We start from the raw sequence: 18,044 nt of genomic DNA, 5'->3' as shown, positions 1-18,044 counted from the left end.
GGATTTGTAATTTTGATAGCTGGCTAAATAATAAAAGACAACATGGGTTCGCTGCATTATCAAAAATGGTAGTGCGAATATCAGGAGCCTGTTTTTCTCCTGTGTATTGTTCTGTTTTTTCATAGATCCCAAACAGCCTTACAGCCCCCACCTCCAAAGAAAAACAATTCCCGAAAATCTCATCTCTGCCTCTCCCATAATTTCCCGATTCAACAATGATACGAAACCGACTACAAAGAAGATATAGCTTTACAAAAAAAATGAACAGATGTGTAGCCGAAAAGAGACCCTCTGCTTTATCTTTTCCCCAAATCTAAACAACAAACAATAGAGAGGAAGAAACTTCAAAAACCCTCTCTTTCATGGTTTTGTCGAGATGCAGAAACCCGTCGACATGTTCAATGACTCGTCGTCTCTTTCGCCTTTTTTCCACTTCTGCCATCCCTATTCTCCACTACCCAGAAACAGATCTCTTTTCTTGCAATTCCAGAATCCAGCAACTCGGCCGACTCGGCCGAGTCGACGATGCTCGCCGGGTGTTCGACGAAATGATTCAAAGAGACTCAGTCACTTGGAATTCTATGATCAATGGATACTCCCAAAATAGCCGACTAGATGAAGCTCGAGCTCTGTTCGACTCGTTCTTAGGGAAGAATGTCCGGACCTGGACGGCTATTGTTACTGGGTACTGTTGGAATTTTGACTCAAAATTTTGGAGGGAAGATTCAAAATAAGAATCTCCCTCTCGTTTTTTTAACCGCGAAACAACCAATTACTCCAAAAGCTTAAGCTGTGGTTGTTATTTCCTGAGTTCAAAACCAACGACTCGTTGATATTAAAAATCCACGTGTATGGCAACTAAAAAAGAAAAAGAAAAGGGGGCCACATGTGTATGGCCAAAAGCTTAAGCTGTTAGAGTAATTGGTTGTTTCACATAATGTCTTTGCCTTTTAGTGTTGCCTTGAATCTTGACCATATGTGATATGAGAGTGCGTTTAAGCTCGCTGTCTAATTTTCCCAACAGGTATGCACGGAATGGGAGGATTGAAGAAGCCCGTGGGCTGTTCGAAGAAATGCCCGAAAGGAATGTAATTTCTTGGAATGCTATGATTAGTGGTTATACTCAGAATGGTGAATTGGACTCTGCAAGGTGGTTGTTTGATCAAATGCCTGAGAGAAACATTGTGTCTTGGAATTCAATGATCACTGGGTACTGTCACTGTCATCGGATGGCTGAAGCTCGCCATCTGTTCGAGAAAATGCCTGAGAGGAATTTGGTCTCTTGGTCAGTTATGATTTCTGGGTATGTTCAGATTGGAAACTATATAGAAGCATGGCAGTTTTTCATGAATTTGCACCGCGAGGGGCTGAGACCGGACCAGTTGAGTTTCGCTGTTAGCTTAACAGCGGTCACGGGTTTGGAGGATGTCAAACTGATTGAGAATTTGCGAACACTGGCAATCAAGACTAATTTTGAGAATGATGTGGTTGTCGGAACGGCGATTTTGAATGCTTATACGAGGAATGGGAGATTGGATTCTGCAATTGGGTTTTTTGAGAGAATGCCGTTGAGGAATGAATTCACTTGGACTACTATGATTTCTGCCTTTTCTCAGAGCGGCAGATTGGATGATGCCATCACTTTCTATGAGAGAATTCCCGAACAGACGGTTGCTTCTCGGACTGCAATGATGACGGGTTATGCTCAGAGCGGGAGAATTCACGAAGCAAGGCATCTGTTTGAAGAGATAAAGAATCCGAACACGGTCACATGGAATGCCATGATTGCTGGCTACACGCAGAATGGTATGATTGACGAAGCAAACGAGATCTTTAGGAGAATGCCGGTACGAAATGCTATCTCATGGGCTGCAATGATTGCTGGGTATGCACAAAATGGGAGGAGTAATGATGCTTTAGAGCTTTTATCCAAGCTTCATAGATTAGGAAAGGTGCCGAGCCATTCCAGTTTTACCAGTGCTTTCTTTGCCTGTGCTAACATTGGAGCTCTTGGAATGGGTAGACAGATCCATACACTAACTATAAAAACTGGTTCTCAATTCAATTCCTATGTAGCAAATGGTTTAATTAGTATGTATGCTAAGTGCAAGAACATGGAAGATGTTTCTCAGGTTTTTAGTACAATGAGAGTGAGAGATACCGTATCTTGGAACTCTCTGATTGTTGGGTTGTCCCAGAATTATATGTTGGATGATGCTCGTAATGCCTTTGAGAAGATGCCGGAGCGCGATGTCGTATCTTGGACTGCTATGATATCAGCATATGTGCAAGCTGGACATGGGAAGGAGGCGTTGGAACTATTTCTTGAAATGTTAGGTTGTGGGACGAAACCAAACCCATCCACAATGACTAGCCTTATTAGTACTTGCGCGAGCTTGGGTGCCACTAAGCTAGGCAAACAGATACATGGCTTGGCTTTTAAACTTGGCTTAGATTTGGATCTCTTTGTGGGTAATGCTCTTGTAATGATGTACTTCAAGTGTGGCTGCATTGATGCTTTTTCGGTCTTTGAGGAGATGGTCGAGCGTGACGTAGTCACATGGAATACAGTCTTAGCTGGCTGTGCCCAACATGGGTTTGGAAAAGAAGCTGTTGAGATATTTGAGAAAATGAAGGTTGAAGGTATATTGCCTAATCATATCAGCTTCGTGGCACTCTTATGTGCTTGTAGTCATGCTGGTTTGGTGGAGGAAGGACGGAGCTACTTTGATTCAATGAGTAGAGATTATGGGCTAATGCCGTTGGAGGGTCACTATGCTTGTATGGTTGACCTTCTTGGACGAGCCGGGCACCTGTATGAAGCCGAAGAACTTATTGAAAACATGCCCATTGAACCAGATACAGTAGTGTGGGGAGCTCTTCTCGGAGCCTGTAGAATCCACCAAAACATAGAACTGGGTAGGAAGATCGCGGAAAGGCTTTTTGAATTGGAACCTCAAAATTCTGGCAACTACATATTGTTATCAAACATTTATGCCTCTCTTGGCATGTGGAATGAAGTGGCAGAAGTGAGGAGGCTGATGAAAGATAGGGGTGTGACCAAAGAACCAGGTTTTAGTTGGATACAAGTAAAAAACAAGCTACACTCTTTTCTCACCGGAGACAAGACACATGAACAGACTGAAGAGATACAGTCAACACTGAAGGAGTTGTATGGGCGGCTCAAAGCTACGGGTTATGTCCCTGATACGAACTTTGTTCTCCACGATGTGGAGGAGGAGCAAAAACAAGATGTGCTTTTATACCATAGTGAGAAGCTCGCTATAGCTTATGGTCTCTTAAACACACATGCTGGTACACCCATCCAGATTATGAAGAACCTGCGCATTTGCGGGGATTGTCATACTTTTACCAAGTTTGTTTCCAACATTACGAAGAGAGAAATCAACATAAGGGATGGGAATAGATTCCACCATTTTCGAGATGGGTTGTGTTCCTGCGGGGATTATTGGTGATTTTTTGTGTTGGAGAGATCTAGAGAAACTGTCCTTAATGGGATGAGAATAGATTCTACCATATTGGAGATTGTTTGTGTCAAAGAAAGAAAGGAATAAAGAGACTTAGAGTGAAGAACAAAGCATGAATCTAGAAGTTGCCTACTTATGGATCATTCTCTGTCAATCCCTTCTATGAGAAGTTGTCTCTGACCATTAGTAGGGTGGCCCCTTCTTCCAAGCATTGGTCCATTCCTGCTCCACCGCAGATTTTAGTATTTTGTTGGACCTCTTGCCTTGATATTGACTGTCAGTCACCTCATCAATCAACGATGGTTCATCATCCATCAGTGCAATATGTGTGGTGCGGATGGTGAATCAATTAATCCTCTTTTGATCAAATGCCTAGTTGATAGAAGGAGATTGGATTTGGGAAAAAGGCAACTGAATCATAAATGGCAACTTGGCCAACCAATCTGTACAAACCAGGAAACGGTCCAACCTGCATAATAATATAGGTGCAAGTTGTTGCTGAGTGAAAACTGTCCAACCCTTTTCACTGTTAGCTTTCCTTCTTTATCTTCTCTCAGCTAAGTGGGTTCAAGTCGTTACTTGGGAAATTCTTGTGCTAAAACTTAATGAACTGGTAAACTTCACTTAATTAACTGAGCTCTATCTTGTTTTGCCTAAAGCTGGCTGTTTGAAGGTGCACTGGTCTTCCATTTACACTGTTGCTTCTTCATTGAATGCCATTATTCCTTGACACCCAAGGTCCTAAAATGCTTATTTCATACTCATTTTTTCTGCCTCTGTTCTGCAACTGCACCAATTTTCTTGCCTGTTTTGGCAACTTCATTTGGCGTTGGAATGATTAGCTTGCCTCATAGCTACCTATTTGACAAGGTCTTCCCAATTATCTGATTTCCAACATCACTGGAATTTCTCCTTGGACATTTGGCAATTTTATTAGTTTCTGATCTGAGCCAGGCAGAGCTGCCAGCCTCCAGGCTCACTCCGTGTTTAGCTAAATTAAAGCCAAGAAGAAAATAAACTGCATATGCTCTGTTATACTAAATTATTAGCTGTAGCATCTGGTTTAAACATGTTCAATAGTTTTTCTTTGTTCAATTGTAATGGGAATTGGTGTGCCTGTTTCTAATGAGAAGAAAGTTAATCTGCACAATGTTTACTTTTTCATTGAATGACAGGTAGATTTGCTAATTACCTCAGTCCCATCTAGAAGAGGGTGGTTTCAAGGGAGTTCAATCACCACCAAGGATTTTCTTTTTTAAACTTTGAAGAGGTTTGTCTTGCCTGGCATCTGTTTTAGAAATAGGAAATTATACTAATGTATTATCAGCCAATGGCTGGATGGAACTATGTAGGAATAGAACAGTTTTTTGCTTCTTTTTTTTTTTTTTTTCAGAACCATCCACAATGAGGGGTGTTGGTTTAAATTTCTGAACAGCTCTATATACAGTCTCAGGTAGAACGATGAATGCCTACGAAACAATAAGGCCTCTGTTTTGATCATTTGTGGAAAATAAGTCCTAACTAAGGCAGGTTTGGTTCCCAACGATGTTGAAGAGCTTGTTGATTGACATGAAAATTGTCAGGTTCGTGGATGAAATTTGGGAGATTTACAACTGTACTTCACATCTGTTTTTCTTTTTCTCATATTCCCCATAGTGCTAATGAGGTGGCAGATTTCCTTGCTAAAGGGGGTATTTTTAGGCATTTGTTGAATGTGGGGAAGTTTCTGCCCCAGTTGTAATTTCTGTTTTCTTTCTTGTTTCTGAACTTACTACCACTTCAAAAACCATATTTGAGTAACGTTTCCAAACTCATCATTTAAAAAAACAAACTTCTTTATTATTAGTTTTTATTTGAAATAAAATCAGTAGGTTTTCTTTGTTGAATTGCTGACAATGACTTCATTGTTGAGTCCTATTCTCTCACCATTGATTCCAATATAAATATTTTTAGGCAAACACCCCCTTGTATTGCTTGGCTACAATATGTTTTCTTAAGCCTGCTTTCATCTATTGTTCCTTTCCATCTAGATACTTGGAGGATTAGGAAGCTCTTCACATCTTCCTTTGACTGGAAGGGAACCAAATAATTAACTTGCCAAAGTTTCTAAAATCCTGCCCGAGCTATACATTTTCAGACTTACCGAAAGGGTAAGAGAAACTTCTTTTGTAGGAAAGTATTTTTCTTTTACAGTTTTGTCATATCAAGTCAATCAAAAGTCAAAATTCATCTGACTCGTCCGAGTTAATGAATACTCTGCCGTATCAGTCATTGACTCCGCCGAGTATGAGTTTTTTGTTTCCTGATTTTTAGCAACTTCTCCCTATTTTGACAGTTAGTTTTTTGTTTCCTGATTTTTAGCAACTTTTGTGCGGCTCTGGGGTACTAGTTTTCTGATTTTTAGCCACTTCACCCACCTCCACCCACCCCGCACCACCATGTGCCCTGGGTGGTGAGAAAGAGCATAGGGCGGGTGAAATGGCAAAAAATTAGGAAACAAAAATCATGAAACTAGTGTCTCCAGTGTGAGAAGTGGCAAAAAATCAGTAAACAAAAAACCCAACTCAAAACAGGCTGCCAGACATGGCATTTAGCGAACCACCAATTCCTAAATCATCACCATTTATGCAGAGGAATGAACTTTTGGAGAAGCTATGTGAAATTTCTCTTGTGATGATAAATACTCTCCGCCTTATTATGCCTCTGCACTAGATGTTTTTCTCATAAGTAGATAATAATAAAATGGGATTTTCTAACGTCCATAGCAAAAGGCATTTCGCAAATGGTCTGTTGCATGTCAATATGTCAGGGCCTCAGACTGGCACTTGCTTTTATTATATTACAAAGAAGATAGAAAAACACATTCTAAAGGATTCATGAGCCGACACCAACGAGTTTGGGACGAAGGCTGAGTTGAGTTGAGTTGAATAAAAGGGATGATAAAAAAACAATCAATCTTGCATTGTGTTTTTGCATCGATAATAAGGTAGAGTTCTGCAACGATTATAATAATGGATTCCACCACATTTTTAGGTGTGGAGAATGAAAAGCGGTAAGAATCTGGAAAATCCTATTCGTTGCCCCTGCCCCGCAAGGCCCGTTTCTAAGTTTTGAAAGATGGGATTTTGTGGAGTGACTCAAGTTGTTTCCACAAATTCTTATTAATCCGATTCTACCCTTTTATTCAGCAGAAAATGAGAAGCCTGGCCCTAAAGTTTACATGTTATTCCTTTTTTGGAGAAATTTGGAGAATGGAATAATATTTTGTGAGATGCACAATTCAAGAGACATTCCTTGTTGGACCCACAATGATCTTAATTTTCTAAGGGCGATGATAAATTCGCACCCCCTGTAGGATAATTCGCACCCCTTTAAAGGAGTGTATGTGGTAGACTTTAACGTTGCAGGGGTGCGAATTTATCATCACCCTTTTCTAATTTCTGGTCTATAAATTGATGGTTTAAAAATTCACCAATCTCTTATTAGATGGATGGGATCATCTAGACACAGGGTTTCACAACTACATTGTATCTCATAATCTGGGCCTAGAATTTGACCGATAAGATTTAGATGGGCTATAAAGCTGATATCCATCACAAGTCGTTCGGGGCCTTTCGGCCCACAAAAATCTTTATAAGGCACAAATGCGGGAGTGATATATTTGTCCTCTTCTCTTCCCTGCTCCACCTCCTTCTATTGTAAGATAAGTATTCATAGATGCACAAAATGGGACTGCCCCGGGGCAGAAAAGGGGCGAATGCTTCTCGGCCTCTCTCTCATTAACAACCCTTCAGTGTCTCCGTTTCCTCTACAACCGGGAAAAAAACACAAGCATGGCTGCTTACTGTGGAAAATATACTGGTGAGTATCTATTTCTCTTTTGTTTCCTCGATGTTGGAATTCATCATTTTTGTTCATTTCTCTGTTTGCATCGATGATGGATATGAGATGTGGATAACGCTTGCCAGCCTATATTCATAGAGCAGAAACTTTTCTAGATGTTCTCATTTGGGTGTTTGTTTTTAATCTTATATTTGAGTGTTTTAGGGACAGATATGGATGTTCTTTTAATAACTACTTTAGATATGGGAAATTGGTAATATGTATGATATTATATCGATTAGTCATAAATCCTGATTTTGGAAAAAAATTGAAGGGGCCGTTTGGATACGCATATATTAGAATCCGGGATTCTTCAAAATTGTAGCTAAGAGACAAGAGAAGAAGGGGACCAGCCGTCGTTTTTTTACTCGTCTGTGACTTCTCGCCCTCCCTTCCATCAACAAGAGAGTAGCATATCCTCCCATATTTCCATGTTTTATAAATCTCATGATGCATGAGAGATTTTTAAAACCTGAATTTCTCACTTAAAATCCAAGAAACACTGTCGGACAGCATACAACAGCTTGATAATGAACCCTCGTTTACACTGTTTTCAAACTAAAAACCTGGATTCTAAAATCCGTGTATCCAAACGGCCCCTAAGTGTATGAATTATTTCCAATTAAATGCTAATTAAGCTAACATATCTTATATACAAGTTTTTTTTGTTATAAAATTGTCCTTTGCGGAACCCCTAAAACCACAAGGTTTTTTGCCCCGAGGAACACTGAGGGCGCTCTTGCAAAAATCAGCTGCGAAGGCAGTCCACATCAAAATGTACTGATTATTCATTTACTTTTACATGTTTAAGTGCTATTATTAATGAATTTTGATTACGTGGATCCAATGGGGGCACCTTTGCTGCCTCTCAACTCTTCCTTTTTCTCTCTCTATCTCTCTATCTCTCTATCCTTCTCCAGTACTCTTATTGTTTCTTGATATTCAGCCTAGGATGTGTTTATTATTATTATTATTTTCCAATGCTTCTATCTTGTTCAAATAGCTTAGCTGGGGTTTTTATTTCAGAATTTGACGTCATTTGATTGTCGCATTGAATCCTTTCCTCCTCCTATGGAACAAAGATATTGATTTATTTATGTTATGTTCTCCTTCCCATTTCAAGTAGCATCTCATGGCTTTAAGATTTGTTTTCTATTTTGGATTTTTTTAATGTTAAATTAAATTCATGATATGTGGCACAATATACCATTGTCATAAAAATTCAGATTTAGGCATATCTTAGATGCAAGCTTTTTTTTTGACAAAAAAATGTCATTCGAGTGTAGTTTTCTGTCACTCCTTTGCATTCTTATGAAACTAAATTCTAAATTCATTTTTAGTACGATAAATGAAGGGAAACTTATTTATTTTACCTTGGTTTCCTCCGACGTCCTAGTTCTCTTGTTGCAATTTCCAAGCATATTTATCTTGTACAAATCAAATAGATGGAATCAAAGGTTAGATAGCAATACTATAATAAGTAAAGATAGTTAAATTTCTAAAATTATTTTGATGCTATATCACCCCAAATGAATAAAAAGCTTAGAAAATCTTTTCATAAAATCAAAAATAACCTTTTTATCTTCGAGACTTCGGCGTTGCAGAGAATAATGTTTTGAGTTATGTCCTCTGTAGAAGAAGAATGGTTTGTTATTTATAATACTATATGCCACATTAAATGCATTTTTGCTTCATGAGTGCACACATTTTTAATGAATTATCATGCTATGTTAGTTCTTTCACTGAATGGAAAGCTTTCCTTCTCTTCACATGCATATCATCTTGCCATGCTTTTCATATGAATGACTCTTTGGGGTACGATAAACCAGCTTGGATGTTCGAACTACCTTGTCTTCAGGATGAATAGATTCACGGGCAATGCCCTAAGCAAAATTTTCTTCTGCACAATCCCCACTGTGTAGTTACAACTCAACATGTGCACCTACTTATTACCATAAAAAACTCTCTCAAGTCACCATCCAAGCATATTTTTTTATGAGCAATGGCTTTAGGACCCCAGCCAGAAATTAATAAAAGAGAATACTGTCTTCCTCAAACCTTGCTTGATTTTGTTTTTAAAGATGGTGCTTGCACTCTGTATCGTCGCTTGTAACTCCTATTTTCCATGAAATTAAAGAGGAGATCTTTGATGTAATCACATTTCAACTTATCCTAGAATTTTGTGTGAATCACATTTCTATTCTGGGTGCATGAAGAACATAGTAGCGATTGTTGTTTTTTTTTAATATAACACTTGACAATCTTTCAAATAATTTGTGAATTTCCTTAATGTAATCACAAACCCAGACACTACAGAACTTAAAAGATAGAAGCGTAGAATTAGATCCAAGTAACTAGCTCAGAGTTTTCTTAAATAAAATTCCTAGATCTAACTTAATCTAAATAATCTAGTTATAGAATACATCAATCTTAACCATATAGATTAGTTAGATCACACTCTCACAGAAATAGGATTGAGAACTTACCTCAATTAACCATGACTGGTGATCGGTCTGGGTTAAAACTTCTACTGCCCATCTGGATGATTTTATATATGATGGGAAAGATGCCCCTCTGGATGATTTAATATATGATGGGAAAGATTTAATGGTGATCAGGGAGACGGCTACAGAGACCAACCTCTTTATTTATAGAAAAATACCTATTAGAGTGGCAGTGATAAATCGACCCTTAAATATCTTAAATCGACCCCTTGCGTGTCTTTCTCTCTCCTCTGGATTAGAGGGAGAGAGAGGAGAGAGATAGACACATAGGGGGTCGATTTATCACTTCCCTTAGAGTTATACCCATAATAAAACTCTAATCCATTTAATTAACTATTAATCCTGATGTAGTTAATTTAGGGCTACACTAAAACATCCATATCTAACCAGGGTAAGACACGCACTGATTACTCTTATTCCCTTATATTGATCACTTGGTCAGTGGGTAAATCTAGTAATTGCACACTCAATCCTACTCTTCAAACCAGATATCGATCAACGATTGCCCACATAAGGTCTTACAAAAAGTCCATTAATAAACATTGACATTATACATTATCTTGGGACTGAAGATGTTTAAGGACGAGAATCCAATCTGATGGAAATAAAATCATTATATTATTTCAGTCTTCAAGCCCGATTGATCAGTGCTTGCTTACGCAAGGTCTTGCAAAAAGCCGAAAGGTCTATTAATAATCATTCTCATCATACATTATCTTGGCAAAGGAGATGTTTAAAGACAATCATCCAATCTAATGAAAATAAAATCTTACATATATATTATTTCAGTCTTCAAGCCAAGATCTATCAATGATTGCCCACGTAAGGTCATACAAAAAATCGATTAATAAACGTTCACATTATATGTTATCTGGGAAATGAAGATGTTTTAAGGAAAGATATTTAAGAACGAGAATCCAATGTAATGAAAATAAAAATCTTACGTACGTTATTTCAGTTTAGTCAATGTATAAGACGAGAAATTATATGGTGTAAGGGCTTACAACAATAATGCCTCTGTACGGTGGAAGTACCATCCTTGACATTTGATCCAACAACAGCTCATCAAAAAGCTCAAAAAGTGAGCTGCTGTTGGATCAAATATCAAGGGCGGACCCCTACCGTATTGTTGTAAGCCCTTACACCATATAAAATATCGTATAAGACAGTCCAGAATTCATCTATATCACTTTTGGAAAGTTTTTTGTTTTCGCTTTCACTAGCTAGACTTACAATTTTAAATAAAAAGTATTTTGGTGAGTTGTCACCATTTTTTTTTGCAGGTTAAGGAAAGTGATAACTATTTGAAAAATTAATTTTAAAAATGGATATTTTGGTTATTTTTGTGCAAAAGAGAAGGGTTAAATAGCTTGTCCCAATCGACGTGGCAGTCGTGATTGAACATGTGGCAGTGATACTAGTGTGCACTGGCTCAAAAAATAAATGTTGTGTATCGTCTTAGCATAACTCAGTAAGTAATTAAAGGTAGAGGCGGACCCATTTTGTAAGAAGAATCAAACTTCAAACCGTAATGCTCTGTTTGGATGCTGGTAGATGTTGGGGGGATTTAGAGAAGAAGAAGTCAAAGGGAAATCAAAAGGCAATCAGTCGCGGGGAGATTGTGAACAAATCTCCCCGACGTTGTTTGGTTGGAGGTAGGAGATGTGCAGAAGTTTTTTTACCGTATTTTTTAAGATTTTTTTGGGGAATGTTATCAGCACTACTGTTTTTTGATGAGGGCACTCCTCACTTTATAAAAAGTACGGTATGGCCCGCACCATAGGATTATCCAAACCGTCCATTAGATGGGCCAAAGCCTAAATAGGTTATGCCCCAAAATTATTTCCATTGGTTGATTCTAACCCTCCGATCTATAGAGGGTTAGGATCAACCCTCTAACATTCAGATCGGAGGGTTAGGATCATCCTATGGAAATGATTTTTGGAGCATAACTTATTTAGGCTATGGCCCATCTAATGGACGGTTTGGATCATCCTATGGTGTGGGCCATACTGTACTTTTAATAAAGTGAGAGTGCCCTCATAAGAAAACAGTAGTGTTGATAACATTTCCTCTTCTTTTTTTTATAGGAATTTGCTAGCAAACTTCTCCTATGCCACTTCTCGGCATGTAGCCATTCTTGTGCAAAGATGCGCACATGTGTAAAGGTTGGTAGCAAAAGCAAAAAAAGTAATCATTACAAAAAAAAAAAAAAAGTAAAATAGCAGAAGTTATAAAGTTTTAAATGAAAAATTACCTAGAAATGGTTATAAAGTTTGAAAATTATGAAAAAATACCAATAAAATGTAATAAGATATGACAATTACGGAAAAAATTACAAGCAAAAGTAGAAAGTTATGATAATTACGGTGAAAAAGAATTTCCCCCATAAATTCTCCCATTTTTTCTTCGATTTGGAGAAATTCGTCCGGCGAATTTCGAGAGTTCCACGTCACCCGACAAGCGCCCGACATAACCGGCGGTCAAAATTCCAATTTATGCTAAATCCCTACCAAACACCCCTCGAGTAATTAGGAGAATTACATTCCCTGCTAATTTACTCAAAAAAAGGTAACCAAACAGAGCATAAGGGCCTGATTGGATACATGGATTTTATAATCCAAGATTGTAAATTCCTGGGTTTTGGATGCTAAAAGCTTCATTTTATAAGCTAAAATCATTTGTAGCCCCTTACCCTTGCACCAGTAAGCAGCAGCTAAACGACACCACCACACCAACTAATTGTGTTCATTGCTCACCGTCATAATGAATTTAGTTTGAAAAAATTGGCTTGCGGCTGCTTCGAGGAACAAATCTTTGGGGTCTCTGAGGATCCGAAGGAAGAAAGACCCAAGTTGCTAGAAATTAGAGCATTTCTATCAGAGGGAAGGCCATCAAGATGTAGATGAATGGTTTTGGTCTCGATGATGGCCAGGATTTGCTGAAGGATCGAGCCTTTATGCTTTTCACTTCTATCAAAGACCCGACGATTGCGTTCAAGCCAAATGCAGTATATGGAGGCCGCGAATGCTAACTTCATAGCAGTAGCCACTTGCGCCCCCCCCCCCCCCCTCCCCTCGAACCGAACTTGCTACGGTTCCATTCTTCTTCTTTCAATAGAGTGCTAGCAGGCTTCCTTCTGGTTTTAAATCTCCCAAGAATGGATCTCCACAACCAACTAGAGAAGGAGCACCTGAAGAAGATATGATCGATAGACTCCGGGCATTGCTTGCAAAGAACACAACGAGTATCCTTCCTGTTTCCCAGAAATTGGAGCCGACCAGATGTGCTAAGCTTGTAGTGAAGGGCTTGCCAGGTGATGAAGGCGTGTCTAGGAATATGACTTGGAAAGCAAACGGTTTTTGCCCAGGGGCTTTTCTCATTTCGAACTCGAATCTGGTCCCACTGGACAATCCAAAGGACCCTTAATTATGTCACCTACAATACTATGCTAATTATTATTTATAAATAACCGTGTCTAATTTCAAAACCATTTAAGGATAAAATTATATGCAAGTAATTTATAGAGGTATCCAAAGAAGCCCTTAACTTGGAGTTGTTATTGCATAAAAGGAGAAAAATAGAGACTAGATGAACTTACATCGACCATGTTTGGAAACTATAATTTTTTCCCATGGAATGTTAGATCACCCGATGGTAACAGAGGGTGACAGAGGGTAGGAGAAGGCTGAAAAAAGGAAAAAAAAATCCATTAAAATTACGATTCCCCCCCCCCCCCCCCCCCCTCTCTATTTTTAGCATAAAAGCTCCGTTCAAAATACAATTTCCCCTACTTCGAACTGCTTCTTGTTAGAGAAAAAGCGTATGGATTTTGGATTACGGTAATAAAACAAAGAAATAATGCTATAAAAATAAATTTTAAAAAATTGAATTTCGAAATGACTTTGTCTTAAAATAAAGAGAAAAAAGTCAACACTTCACACACACTCCCCTCATTCATGCTCTCTCAAAGCCTTTCCTTCTCCCACCTTGCCACTCGATTGGCGTGGAGTCAAAATGCCACTTCTAAGGATGGGAAACAGATCCCAACATTTATTCTCCTTTAATTATTCCCCCCCCCCCCCCCCCCGCCCCTCCCGCCACTGATTTTTTATTTATTTTTTGAACCAAACAATAGAGTCGGGCGAAATTAGAATAAGATGCTGATTTCAATGTCTATTTTTTGGCAATCCAGACATGCCCTTAGATGTTCGTCAAGGCTTCTCATTCTCACCAAAAAAAATCTAGCAAAAACAGGTTAGCGAGAATCTTCGGAAGCGACTCTAAGTTACTCTGCAAAATCCTCTCTTTTAGCCGCACAAATTTGAGAAAACCCACAAGCCGACTTGCGAGCCGGGATTTTAAACAAGATGTTCGGGATTCCTAGCTATTTTGATTCTCCGCGCGTGAAAAAAGTGTAGAAGCCATCATTATGATGGTTGCATAATGTTGAAGAGATCAAAGCACAAAAAGCTCTGATACCACTTGTTAAAACTAAGAACAAAGCACAAGTCTTTGATACCACTTGTTGAAAAAGAGATCAATGCATCAAAGTCCTGATACCACTTGTAGAGAACAAAGATCAAAGCAACAAAAGCAAAAACCACTAGAACACAAACTACAAAAGAGAGATGGAGAGAGAATTTTATTTCTCCTTGAACAACAATTCCAAGGCAGAACCTTGCGCTACTGCTATCCTCTAGTTAATGTTTTCTATCACCCTCTATTAGACTCACATTTTGAACCTCATGCCTTTTATAAACAATAAGAAACAAGGCCTATTATAAACTAACATGAATTGTATAACAAGTAATTAAGACTTAACAACAAGTCAACAATCAAAAATTAAAAACTAAACTCTTTTTCTAACCATACCACTTTTAACACTTTTGTTTTCTAAAACAACCCAACTTCTGGAAGCTACCAAATTACACTCCAACAAAATTAGAAACTTCCAAAAATTACGGTTCTAGTTAAACTAGGAATGATCCATGTGTGTGGGCTCCTGTCGTGTCGGCCCGACCCCTCCGACGCCGTGGAGAGTCAGCGATGACTCTCAAACTAGCGGTATCATTAAGATTCTACGCATGTGAAAAACGATAGAATCCATCATTATGATGGTTGCAGCTAGCTATTTTGATTCTCCGCACGTGAAAAAAAGGCAGAAGCCATCATTATGATGGTTGCAAAACACGACCTTAATGATATCACTAATAACAATTATTATTTATAAATAATCATAGTTTACTTCAAAACTATTTGCCGATAAAATTGTATGCCTTAATTTATAGAGTATCGCTTATCTTCGAATTATTATCGCCAAAAAGAAGAAAAATAGAGACTAGAGGATCTTACTCAGGCCATATTTGGCAACCGTGATTTTTTTTCCCATGGAATATTAGAGATGGAAGAGGGTTGGTAAAGGCTGAAAAACAAGGGAAAACAAATTCTCACAACTTAATTAGCTAACATTTCATGGAAAAAAAAATCTTAGTTGCCAAACATGTCCTTAATAAATGTGCATTCCTAATTTGAACTTCATACATATCCCTGGAGATATCGAATGGGATATCCATTTGATATGCTATCGTCATCAGATATTTTTTGTACGAAATGATATTTCCACCCCTTTCTATAAAGGCGGTCCAAATGCAGGCCATTATAGGGGAAAAAAGACGAAAAAAAGGAGGTCACTTCACTTCAGAGTTCAGACGAAGGCGAATAGGCGGCAAACGCCAAGGGGCGCCTCAAAAATAGTAAATGAAATACTTTGGAAGATGATAAATTCGCACCCCCTGTAACATGATTTGACGTCGAAAAGCGTTAAATGTCTGCCACAATTCACGTTACAAGGGGTGCGAATTATCCCGCAGGGGGAGCGAATTTATCATGTCCCAAAACTTTTTGCCTCTTGAGCCTATAAATACTCAACATAGCTCTTCATTTTTAACCCCTCACTCATTAAGCAATGTCGTCGTCTCGCAGACATTCGACAAAGGGTAATGTTTTTTCATATCCTTATTTATTGTTCTTTTATCTTGTAGCTTATCTAGGGTTTTTTTTACCTCTCAATCTAATAACGTATATCTGTTTAGATTTGTCTTTATTTTTTCCATTTCAATCGATGATCTGATGGTTTTGATGGGGATGATTCACCAAATGTTTTTGATCTCTGTTTAGATTTGTCTTTATTTTTTCAAGTTCAATCGATGTTCTGATAGTTTTGATGGAGATGATTTATGAAATGTTTTTGATGGAAATGATCTAATGGAGTGGTTTTGATTCAGATATTTCATGAAATGTTTTTTTTTTTTCTATCTTTAAAACCCTAACATGTAGAATACATAGCCAAAGAGTTTAACTCTGTAACAGAAAAATTCAGTTAAATGCTGCTTATCGTATATCAGATTCTAAACTGGTTTTTTAAGAAAAAAAAAAGCCCTTTAAATAACTTTTAAAAGCACTATTTTTTTGCCTTTTTTTTTTTTTTTCCGTTTTTGTATTCCTGTGAAAATCATTTTTATTTGTTTTACGCACCAAAAATGTGACTGTAGAAGTAATTGAAGGGCATTTTCATCAAATTTTTTTAATGTTTAAGGACTTTCTGGAAATATTTTTCAAAAACCTTAAACCTTAAACCTTAAACTCATAATTTATAATGACTGACTGGGAAATGTTTTGCAGATTAGGGATTTATAAGCAAAGTCCCTTTTTTTTTAGATAATAATGTTTATAATTTTCCTTTCTGCTTTGGTTTAGTGTTAGATGGATGAAGAACTATTGTTATCATTGTTGAACTAGATGCAATTAATCTACCATTATTTTATTTTTGTTATGAAGTCCTGCAAACATTCACATTTGCGCTATGCTAAGATCCATGCAGATGGGAAGATATTTGTTTGTCATCATTTAATACATTTAGTCTGCAATCACCAATGGTAGATATAGTTCCAGTTTTTTTTCTTGATTACATTCTATCACAACGTCCTCATTGTTTATGCCGTGTTTAGCTTCAAACATGAATTTTATTTGTGATATGTCATCTTTCCTTGCATAGCTTTCCTTTTTCCTTCTCATCCCATGGAAGTCCTATTGGAACTGGTAATCAATATCGCATGTTTTGTTTAGTTTTTTGCATGCTTAATTTGCATTTTGGCGGCAATGAAAATCCAACATGCACATGCTGTATAGGTTATTATTCCTTGTGTGCATATCATATATGGATAAAATCAATTAAGACGTGCTGTCATGCTAATTATGTGGTCACACACAGGGGCGGAGCTACATGTAGCATAAGGGGGGCAGTTGCCCCTGTTGAGTTGGGCCAAATCCTTAATAGGCCCAACTCAAGTTGGCCCAGCCCCTTTTAAAATTTGAAGGCCTGCCCCCCTTATGTATAAGCCTGTATAAGCTTGCCCCTCTTATGCATAAATCCTGGCTCCGCCACTGGTCACACGTATCCTTATGTACTCTATTGTAGATTTAGTTCATCACTTCTGGTGCTTAGGTAGAGATAGGAGGGTTTTGGTTTTTCAGTTTGTGTTTTAAATTGCTTGCTTACCTAATAAAATTGCAATTATTTGAAGCTGGTAGAGAAATAGAAGGAATTTGAGGGATTAGATCATCCTCACAGAGTCAATGCATTTGAGTAATCTGAAACAAATATATATCAAGACAGAGATAAATAAGAGAAAATACGAGATTTGTAATTTGACAAGAATGCGGTTGACATTTTCTGATGTGGTCACATGTATCCTCAAATACTTTGTTGTAGATTTAGTTCAGTGCTTTCCGAGCTTAGGTTGAGATAGGAGCATTTTGTTTTTCTTATCTTGTGTTTTAAATTGCTTGCTTCCCTAAGAAAATTGCAATTAGTTGAAGCTGGTATAGAAATAGAATGAATTTGAGAGATTAGATCATTTCAGGCACTTCACAGAGTAAATGCATTTGAATAATCTGAAACAAATATGTAACAAAATATAGATAAATAAGAGAAAATATGAGATTTGTAAAATTACAATCATGCAATGACATTTTTGATAAAACATTAATTTTTTTTTTTTTGAAATGATCAGATTATAAGAAGAGGAACAAACCCCAAGACCTAGAAAATTTAGGGAAGAATTACAAGCCAAAAAAGAAACGAAAATAGACACAGAGGAAAGCCAAA

General features: G+C 37.7%; 1 protein-coding gene and 1 long non-coding RNA gene across 2 annotated transcripts; both read left to right on the top strand.

Annotated features, from left to right (window-relative positions):
- Window positions 1–146: 146 nt before the first annotated feature.
- On the top strand, window positions 147–4,675 carry LOC143881814 (pentatricopeptide repeat-containing protein ELI1, chloroplastic-like). Its single transcript, XM_077385106.1, has 2 exons — window positions 147–685; window positions 1,025–4,675. The coding sequence occupies exons 1-2, from the start codon at window positions 363–365 to the stop codon at window positions 3,474–3,476; spliced, it is 2,775 nt and encodes a 924-aa protein (XP_077241221.1). The 5' UTR covers window positions 147–362; the 3' UTR covers window positions 3,477–4,675.
- Window positions 4,676–6,993: 2,318 nt separating this feature from the next.
- Window positions 6,994–9,559, top strand: LOC143881813 (uncharacterized). The gene is made up of 2 exons (XR_013252023.1): window positions 6,994–7,349; window positions 9,200–9,559. It is a non-coding gene; the product is annotated as an uncharacterized LOC143881813 (long non-coding RNA).
- The last annotated feature ends 8,485 nt before the right edge of the window (window positions 9,560–18,044 follow it).

This window comes from Tasmannia lanceolata, unplaced genomic scaffold (assembly GCF_043159265.1).
Source record: "Tasmannia lanceolata isolate RefF3 unplaced genomic scaffold, GAP_Taslan_0.1 ptg000007l, whole genome shotgun sequence".
Taxonomy (NCBI): domain Eukaryota; kingdom Viridiplantae; phylum Streptophyta; class Magnoliopsida; order Canellales; family Winteraceae; genus Tasmannia; species Tasmannia lanceolata.
Note: the sequence above shows the minus strand (reverse complement) of the source record. Positions and strands in the feature narration are given on the sequence as shown.